This window comes from Pundamilia nyererei, unplaced genomic scaffold (genome assembly GCF_000239375.1).
Source record: "Pundamilia nyererei isolate P.nyererei 1_Seehausen unplaced genomic scaffold, PunNye1.0 scaffold00983, whole genome shotgun sequence".
Taxonomy (NCBI): domain Eukaryota; kingdom Metazoa; phylum Chordata; class Actinopteri; order Cichliformes; family Cichlidae; genus Pundamilia; species Pundamilia nyererei.
In genome coordinates this window covers 1-10,448 of record NW_005188384.1, presented here as the reverse complement: position 1 = coordinate 10,448, position 10,448 = coordinate 1, and the positions used below count along the sequence as shown (strand labels likewise).

At 35.9% G+C, this 10,448-nt stretch overlaps 1 protein-coding gene across 1 annotated transcript; it reads right to left on the bottom strand.

Annotated features, from left to right (window-relative positions):
- Positions 1 to 4,851: 4,851 nt before the first annotated feature.
- LOC102198427 (lactose-binding lectin l-2-like) lies at positions 4,852 to 5,767 on the bottom strand. The gene is made up of 2 exons (XM_005755114.1): positions 5,688 to 5,767; positions 4,852 to 5,323 (listed from the first exon to the last, which is right to left on the bottom strand). Exons 1-2 carry the CDS (start codon positions 5,752 to 5,754, stop codon positions 4,896 to 4,898), a joined length of 495 nt encoding a protein of 164 aa, XP_005755171.1. The 5' UTR covers positions 5,755 to 5,767; the 3' UTR covers positions 4,852 to 4,895.
- Between the last annotated feature and the right edge of the window lie 4,681 nt (positions 5,768 to 10,448).

The window sequence follows — 10,448 nt, the reverse complement described above, 5'->3', positions numbered from 1 at the left end:
ACATATCTATATTATTGCTAATATATATTGTAATATATCTATATCACTAAAGCACTTCTGGATGGATGCAAACTGCATTTCGTTGCCCTGTACCTGTGCAATGACAATAAAGTTGAATTCTATTCTATTCTATTCTATTCTATTCTATATTTGGGCCGAGGTGTGGAAGTGGATGGTTTTCTGTGGGGAGTTGGGGCTGTTTGAATGGATTGAAAGAATCTGCTGTGATGCTCTGGACTCGCTTACCTGTGTGTAAAAGTTCCTTTTGGTCTTAAAATTACTGCAGTGATTTACAAGAAATGTCCAGTATTTATATTGGGGGTTTTTTTTTGTTTGTTTAATCCACAACAACAAGTGGTTCACAGCAGATAATTTACTGCATTTTAAAATTTTGCAATCCATATGTTATTAGTAAAATTCCTGGTAAGAAATCTACGTAACAAATTTCACAAATCGTTTGTTTATTATTTATTGTTTATTTATTTATTCATTGTCAGTCTTAAGAAAGCCAGGGAGGGCATTCAGATGGTCCCTGCCAGCTCATGCAGTTTCCCATAAATTTGACCTGGTTGTTAATAATCTCTTGCTTCCACACTTTAAAAACTTCATAGTCTGTGGGGACTGGGAGAGCTGTTTGCATTGTTGCTCAATAAGACCAGGCTGAATGTTAATAACATGTTAATTCCCTCCTACCTCTCAGCACATGGAGTTTTTGCACCTATAACTAACTACCTAGTGCAGCTCATGTTAAATTTTCTATTAATGGTAAAATCTTTATTCTTGTACTGCTAATAACATGTCCTTTGTCAGACTGGAATCTGTCCAGGGTGTACCCTGCATCTCACCCTATGGTAGCTCAGACAGGCCAGTTTACTTAATTTGATAAAATAGCAGCCACATTAAAGACCGATAATGTTCAAGCATGTAGCCAGTCATTGGTTTGGAAGTGTGAGAGTAGTAGTAGTGAATGGACTGATTCTTATATAGCGCTTTTCTACTCTCCCGGAGTACTCAAAGCACTCTATACAACATGCACATAGTGCTTTCTAACTACATTCACACACATTCATATTCCGATGGATGCATCAGAGAGCAACTCGGGGTTAGTGTCTTACCTAAGGATACTTGGCATACTGGAGGAGCCAGGGATCCTTACGATCACTGGATGACCTGCTCTACCGCCTGAGCTACAGCCAGTGGAATCATAAAATCAGATATAGCTACCTAACATTAACTGGTTGGCCAAACAAGCTGATTAACTATAAGTACTAAAGCAACAGATTTCATGATGTACACATGCTAATACAAGTCACTCTCTAGTGTCTGCAAACAGCTGAACAGATGTGCTTGTAGTGATTATTTATTGTCTTCTATTGTTCAGCTGTTCCTGGAGATAATTTGTCTCAGTTTATGAGTCATATTGACACAGTCAGCAGAAGAACAGGTCAGTGCTGCGCTGCTGTTCGCAAATGTTAAACTAGAAGTGTACTTCTGCCTGACTCCTTTGACTCACTTTCAGAGTCAAAGAGTGTTAGCTGAGAACTGTAGATCCCTAGATTGACACCCAGTGTCTTGTTTTTGTTTATAAACTTCAGAGTGGTTGTTGTAGTTGTCATAATATGAAATTGAATAAAGCTTTTGCTTTTGTACAGCTACAAAGATGATAAACAGGCCAGCAAAGAACTTCATGTCCCTTGAAGTTCTACCTAACTTAACATTCATGTGTCACATGAATCTTAGAATAGATTTTTTTAGTAATGTGTTTTTATTTCAGTTTACTACAAATAAATAACAAATATAGCCTTTTGCTTACATGTTAGCAGTCTGTTAAGAGTTAGAAGAACAGTCTACAAAAAAACACACACACACACACTGTGTGTTTTGTTAAAAAAAATCCAAAACTTTAACGATGGCTCGTAAAGCAAAATATGCTTGTGTTGATTTCCTCCATTACAGCGTTTAAGAGCAGGTTGATCGTCGTCACACTCACTTAATCTACTGCTGCCCTCAACTGGCTACAAAACATGGTTACATCTTAATTGTTAAATCCCTGAAAAATTCACTGAGGTGTGTGTTTTTTATGTCTCGGTCATGTACAAGTTAATATTTAAAAGGACTAATACAGGGCCTTTGTATGACAATTGATGTGATATTTGCAAACAGTTAGTTTAGCTAACTTGTGGCCTGTGTGTAGCTGCATTTTAGCTCACATTTAAATCACTATTTGCCTAAATGTTAAATAATAAATTAAAAATTCTACTTCAAAAGCATGAAGAGTAAATATTCAAAATGCCAGCCATCCAGGACCTCTACAGACAGCATTGTGTGAGGAAGGCACAATTACTGTACACGCTGTACATGTATATATCATTACCTCAGCACTACAGTGTCCCACTTTTCTTTGCTGGTAATCTGTATTTATTTATTCTACTCTTTCTTATTGATATGTATTTCCTTATTTTTATAGTTTACTTTATAAATGCTACCTTATGTGCAAGTTTGAGGGGGCTCTGAGCCTAATAATTTCATTGCCAGTAATGATGTGCCATTGTTACCTGTATATGACAAAATAAAACTTTAAACTTGAATCTCAGAAGGACTTTATCAATTACTCTTTGCACGTTTTTGACAATCAAGGTACTAACATTTATAAAAGGATATCCCCCCCAAAAAGTTTCGGTTTTATTTTACACCTAAACACAAACAGATTTAAACATATATTATCAAATTGTTTAATATTTTAAAAGTCAAACATTCAAGTTTACATCTGGTTACATAAATCTCAGATGTCTAGAATCATTATTTAGTTGAATGAAGTGATTGTGTGCCCTGTATTGGAGAGACTTCAGTGGAAAGAAAACATGTCAAAAAGGTGTTTGGTGTATCTTATGGACGGAGGAACGAGGACACAGACTTGGTGGTGTAAATAGGAAGTAACAGAAACAGTTCACAGAAACATAAAAATGTACACTGGGATCTAATGTGGAGGACCATGGATGTGAGCATGTCACAGGAAAACAGATTATTGAATATGCAGGTATCTGTTGGTTCCACAATTAAAAGGAAAATATCAGAACACATGGCATCATTTCATTATTCTCAATATTGTTATCCTTAACAACATCTGAATTAGCCCAGGTCATGGCTGTGGTTAAATAAGCACCAGAGTGCCGAGCAGACACTGAAGTTGTATCAGAACCAGAACCTTCACCAAGCTGTATCTCACTTCCTGTCTCTCACATAGACAAAGCAGCTAGAGCCAGACTAAACAGAAGATGAACAAGATCATGCTTTCTGTCACTGACAGGACTGATCTGCACTGCCCAGGTGGGGTCAGGATCCTAAAGATGAACACACTGCCTTTCAATCACCCATGAGTATCACATAAATTGTAACATGTGAAGGTAGATTTTTTTTTTTTAAATTTCAACATATTAATTATTCCAAGATAATATGTAACTACTATTTAACAGATATATGACTAGTACAGAGTATCTAACGTGTTATTTGTCGTGCACACATGCTTAAAACAACTCATCATAATGCATCTTAAAGTATTGATAAGTCACCTGTTAATCAATCATCTGACATCAGCAGCATCACGTTGACTTTTTTTCTGCTGCCCTCAAGTGGCCACAAAGTAAATAACAGGTACTTACATTCCAGCTGTGAAAATTCAAACCACAAACATCTTTTGCTCTCAGGAGTGCTCTTCTACATGGCTGAACCCTAAAAAACGTACACAGCACACTTGTAGTAGTATTCTGCTGTCACAGCAAAAATAAATCACATTACAGAGATGCTGCTGTATTTGAAGCTTTGGAGTAGAAAGTAGTAGTAGAGTAGAAAGGTGCTAAATAAGTACCAGTCCAGTCCATTAAAGTCTCATTGAGCTGATTGTGCAGACAAATATGTGTGTTTGGATTCTGGCCACTCTGTCATGCACTGGTTACTTTGATCATATTTTGACAGCAGGGTGTGTTAGAGACACTGGCTCTAATATCCTCTGTGCACTGATTTGCTGTTCTGTTCTACTCTGGCCCATTTAAACAGCCCAGGAAGTCCTAGAGCTCCTTATTTGAAAGAATTCTTCTTGCATTTAAATAAGAAAGAAACCAAAATAATAATCATGAAATAAAGGAGATGGTAACTGGCTATTGCTGTGCAACACTTTCATTTTATTGATTTAAAGTTATCCAGAAAAACAAACAAACAAACAAATGCATTATGAAAACACCTGTTTAATATATTATTACAGAGTCCTTAAATTTCATTACTCCAGCCTTGCACTTCTGTACTTTTAATATGTTTAATTAACAAACATATTCATTAGGATATATTAATATTAACATTGCTTGTGAACCAAAACCTAAGACCTATAAGTCACAACCCAAGAAGAACTGGAGAGCTCAAAATACAAAACTGAAACCAAAACACTGGTAGTAATAAACCAAGATGACACTTAATGATAATAGTAGTAACATTGGGTCACTGACCAGGACTGTGACAAAAGCAACATCTCTTATTTAGACTGGCTGAACTCTTTCTTTGGTGCTTTCAGGTTAGAGTCATTGTATAAGTAATTTATTGTTAGTTTGACTGTATTTTATTTTAAAATGACTTTATCAGCAAAACAATTTAAAAAAAAGTTTAATATAGATATTGGGTGTTTCTTTCCTCCTTCCTCATATTAACATTAGCTGTGAGATTTAAAAAATGGGTAAATATTCCCTGTGATCCACCATCAGAGCTACCAGTGGATGATTCTGTATTCATGAAAATCAAGGTGAGTGAAATTTAATGACTTTTGCACAGACACACAAAAGACAGATTACAGTGTGCATTCACATCTTTATTGTAGCATTGTACTAGCAGGAACAGAAGGTTCAGTGCTTCTAAGGACAGGTAATGCGTGTTGCACAAACATAAGGTAAATTGGTAGCACACGTGTAGTCATTCCATTTCTTATCTGATACTACATTGGTGTGAACACAGTGTTCATTTCCTCCCTGATTATTAGGTTGTGTTGGACTCCAGTAGACAAAACGCAGTGGACAACCATCGGACCACATCCAGGTGTCTTCTTTATGTTTGTCACTGAGTCCAATCCAGGTGAGTCCCTCTGCGTGGTCAAAGTTCTGGATCAGGTTTTTCACAAAACTCTGTTCCTCTGTACTGTGGATGGACACCAGGTTGGCTCCCTGTGACAAACAGTAGACCTCTGCATCAGCCCAGGTCATGTGGGTGGCGACATATTTGTAGCAGCGGTTGTTGAAGCTCCACCAGAACATGGGACAGGCTCCACGTTGCAGTTTAAATTTTCGTTCACCTGAAAGGAAAACAGAATTCAGGGCTGGATGAAACTGTTAAGATGTTGAAGAGATTTTTTTTCTCAGAGTCACAGAAACAGAGGTGAAAATGCTCTGCTGGTATTGAAACAAGTGACTGCTTTAATTTAAGCGCTGCAGAGAATCATGGCTGCACAGTTGAAATAATGCCACTGGTCAAATGCATTTGGCAAAAGCTTTTCCCTCATTCACAGTTACAAAGAAGAGGAGCATAAGATAACAAATATCCACATAAAATGATCTTTTGCTAACATAATAACCACAAATAAAGGTAAAAGTAAATAAGGGAAAATAAGAGCTAGAAAATGGGACGGTTACCAGGTTGTTGCTTCACTTCATTGTCATCAGAGGGAGACTCAGAAGGAGCACCCAGAGCCAGACCAAACAAGAAGAGGAGCAAGATCATGTTGAAGCTTTAAGTCTCACAGTATGATGAGGAGCTGCTGAAGCTTCCTTATGTAGGATGGTTTCTTTTATAGCTGCCTGAGTGGGTGTTTTTACTGCTGGTGTGATATCATTGGTCAGATAGACCAAAACTCTCCACCATAAACAATAATATTAATTATAAACCCGAAAAAATCAAATTCCAAAGAAATTCATAATTGTTTAACTGTTGAACAGTCATTTCCTCTTGGCACTTTCAGGAGAACGTGACTCTTTATTTTATGTAGTTATATATTTATTGCATGGTAAAAAGCCTTATCAGGAACAAGAAGAGGAACAAGATCATGAATTTTATCAGTGATAGAAACTAAACTGATCTGTACTGCCGAGATCCTAAATTTGAGACCAGATGGCAGGTTTCCTTCTTTTCTATGCCTCTGAAAGTGTTTCTGAACAGTGAGCATGATGGAATCAGTCAAATGCGTTTGTCAAAAACTTTCACTTTTACCCCTTTTTCCACTAGCACAATTCAAACTGACCAGCCCTTCTGACAAAAACTAAATAGTTAGTTACAACTCTGAATAATTCAGATTTGTGTTTACATGTCTGTGTCACTAAAAGTGACTATTGTATTGCTTTTATATGACAGTTCATTTATATATATAGGCCTTACTAAATTAAGGGCTCACAGAGCTTAGTGCTAAACTACACTGCTGAAGCTTCTTCCTACAGGATGTTCAGGTCTCTGCAGAGATTTGGGGCTGGTTTCTTTTATAGCTGCCTGAGAGGTTGTTTTCACTGATCACTGAGATATCATTGGTCATTGTCTAGATAAAGGTCAGAGAACATCATAGGAGGCCAAATAAATTTTCTTGATACTCAATAAAAGTCAGACAATTATATTTTTATTATATTATAAAAATATAATTTCTTATCAGAAAAACATCGAACATGTATACCAGTAAGGGGAAATAAAAGTATCTGAGCTTTTCCTGTACATGAGGCAAAAAACTCTCTACACTGTTTTCGTTTTTATAACAGCACAGAAATAAACTGATTATAGCAGGCCAGCTTAGTGTCAATTAAAAAAAACTGAAAAGAAACATAGCAGAGATGACTGTTCATGGTTGACTTGGAGGTCACCAAGTGCAAACTCTGACATAGCAAACCCCCATCAAGGCATCTCACTCTATGGGCAGGATTTACTTTTAAGTAGTAATATTGTATTTCAAATATATTCATTTTGTTTAATTTGTTGTTTTTAAACATGCTATAGGAGGTTTGTGTTGCAGTAAGAATCTGTCAAAATTCAATTTTAGTGAAAGAGAAAAACACTTTCTATGGAACAACTGATAAATAAAATATCAAACATGAATTGTGACTTTTGTGTTTCACCATTTAAATAGACTTAGGCAATAAAGGCTTATGAGACGCTAAATAGAGCATCTGAATGGTTTCCCTTCATTTCAGAATTTAACAGCAAATAAAACTTGTGACCATCATTTTCCAACCTGCTGCTTTTCTGCCCTCAGCAACACATATTTAAGCCTTCTGGCTTGTACATGTTAAAGTGTAATAATGTGTTTTTATCTGTTTGTATAAACACATCATAGTCAATCAGAAAGGTGCATTATGTGTGTTTGGATAAAAATAAACGGCAACTGGCAATTAAAAGGAGGAAGCATTTCTTTAGTGATGACAATTAGTGAACTCATTTCATGGTTAACAATAAAAAAGACAACATGGCCTCTGTATGAGTGTCTATATCAAAAACTGTGGAGTTACACACAAGTTTTGAAGTTCAATTCCACAGTTCCTGAACATGAAAATCTTGAGAAACTTCAAGGTCTATTTGTTCTCAGATCATTAATCACAGTGCATATATCGACTACTAAACAGATCACATCACATGTGCACTTGAGATTTTGAGACACACTGTCAGCTTCATGATCCATAAATATAAATTCCTTTCAAATATTAGTAGAAACTTTCGACTCCTCTGTAGTCCTATGCTATTTCTAATAAAACAGGCATGTTTTATAGATAGACATACAAAAGCTGGCCACTGTGTGTTTTTGTAAGTGAACATAAAATAGTCTAAATAATGTTTATTAAGCACTTTTCCAGGTCAGTGCTAAAAAGTAATTCACAAGGGCAGCAAACCCAACCGTCAATCATGTCATAAAATCATCAAGTTTAAAGGAAGACAGATAAAATGTTGTCAAAGGCAATAAAAACAGATGAAAACAAATGAGTGTATAAAAAAAGTGATGAGGACATTCAAAGGGAAACTGAGGAAAGGTTCTGCCATAAAACTACATCTTGAAAGTAGTTACTGAGTATGGTGATTGTGTTTCTTTTGGCAGATCCCAAATGGAGAAATGCCAATAAAGCTCTTGTAAAACAGACTGGGAGCCAGTGCAAAGAGACTAAAACAACTACATTTAGAAAAACTTAGAAACACTCATTTTATCTTGTTCTTTTGTTTTGTTGTTCTTCGTTTTGTCATTTTTCTATAATAATAATGGATTGCATTTATAAAGCGCTTTTCAACTCCACTATTCATTCACTCTCAAATTCACAAGCTACAGTTGTAGCCGCAGCTGCCCTGTGCAAGAAGCAAGGCTGCCATATTGCACCATCAGCCCTGGACATCACCAGTAGGCGAAGTGTCTTGCCCAGGGACACAATGACCGAGAATATCCAAGCCGGGGCTCGAACCGGCAACCTTGTGGTTACAAGACGAACTCCCAATTCTTGAGCCACGATCGCCCTCAATGTGTTTGTCATGTGTTTTATCCTATTGTAAAGTGTCCTTGGGTGTCCTGAAAGGCACTTTATAAATAAAATTTATTATTATTATTATGATTATTATTTTAAAAAACAGCTTGTACTGTGTAAGAGCCAAAGTGAATATCTATGTTTTGTTTATTTGTTATGGTGACACAGGTGTTCAGATTTTCCTGCACCTCAGGTGGTTGCATGGGGGTGTGGTCGCATGTTATTTACCTGACACTGGTGTGTATGACAGGGAGGTTGGGTGAATGGGTTTCTTTTGCAAACTTCAAACAAACAAAAACCAACTCAACAGGCAGCGGCTTTATGTGTGGATGGAAGTCACAACATAATGTGTTTTTTACTATTACGTTCTGTCAAATTACAGATTGACTTAAAAGAGCTCCTTTGATGTTACCTTTAATTGTTTTATTGTATTCTGTAAAATGCTTTGAATTGCCTTTGTGTGGGAAATGCTATATAAAAATGAGTTATTGTGTGCAATGACTGAAGTTTCACAAGTGTGACCTTTGTGTCTGCATCTGAATATCAGTACAAGAACAACTGTAGTTTTTATTATAGCCAGAAATTATGACACTTGTCCTGATTACATAGAATTGTCTCAGGTCGTGTTTACAAAACCTTTTACAACCACCTCTCTACGATCTCCTGTGAGACTTCAAGAAGCTTCAACAAAAAAGATTTTGTTACTGCAAACTCAGATAGCGAATATATCCAGTGGTGTATGTTGAAGGGTGTGTGTAAGACATGCATTCAGCCTCTGTAATGGAACTTGCACCATATACATTAAAATCCAGCACTTCTAAAAAGTACATCACAATTTTTGTGATGTTTTAAAGGGACTGATCAACTCGAAACAATGAAGAGAAACTAGAAGGGAGGATTTTGTTTTATAAACCACTGAGCCTCCAGAAAGAGCAAATAAAACTGGGATAAAACTAACCCAGCATTTCATAGAAAGAACATTATACCCACAGTCCAACATGGTGTTGGTAGTCTGGGCCTGCTTTGCTGAACAACCTGCCATAATTGATGGAACCACCTTAACCTGTGGGCCTGCAGAACGTTATGCCTTTGGTCTTTGCAGATTGTATGCTTTAAGCACATTGAATACATGTATAATATAATTCTTTAATAATAATTGTATTAAATATTATAATCATTTACACCTAAAATGCTAAAGGAATAGAATTAGATTATTTTTTTGTAATATCCTATAATGAATCAAGAAAAGAAAACAGAGTTTAAAAATTTTCTTCGTTAATATTTTCAAATAAGATAATGTAGGTCTCTTCCTGTTGCCCCACACATTGTTTTATTTATTATGTCAGTTCCTATAGTATAAGCAATTAAGACATTAAATAAGACAAGATAAGAAAAGAAAACTTTATTGATCATAAATTTGTGCTTTGCCAGCGCTCAGGTACAGATAACAGAAGAATACAAAGAGTATACCAGAATATAAGGTCAAGAAATACAAAATAAATAAGACAATATAATGTATTCAACAGTAGCTGAGATTCTATGTACACACATAACCCCAGAGTGAGTTATGGATATAGGTTTGTGGAAATATGCAAGTAATAAATAAAACTATTCTACTACTACTATTACTATATGAGAAATAGCTATCTATAAGTATCAACAAGTATATACATGTATGCACACACAGATGTACAAACACACATACACTATACTTACTAAAAATACATATATACTGTATACACATATACATGCACATACACTGAAAAAAAGGGATTGGCCAGCTCTTGGATTTACATAAGCATCTTGCGTGTATTTAACACAATTGCCTCATGCTTTAAAGTTAAGTGTAACTATATAGTGTAGAAACTACATGATATGCAGAGAGGCTAGATTAAATTGTTCATATCATGTTCAAGTGAAGTAAGTCAATAATAT

Excerpts from the sequence above, each read along its gene's own strand:
- LOC102198427 (XM_005755114.1), bottom strand. The coding sequence starts at position 5,754 with ATGATCTTGCTCCTCTTCTTGTTTGGTCTGGCTCTGGGTGCTCCTTCT. Across the intron at positions 5,324-5,687 it reads TGAGTCTCCCTCTGATGACA|GAAAATTTAAACTGCAACGT; the intron begins ATGAAGTGAAGC and ends TTTCAGGTGAAC.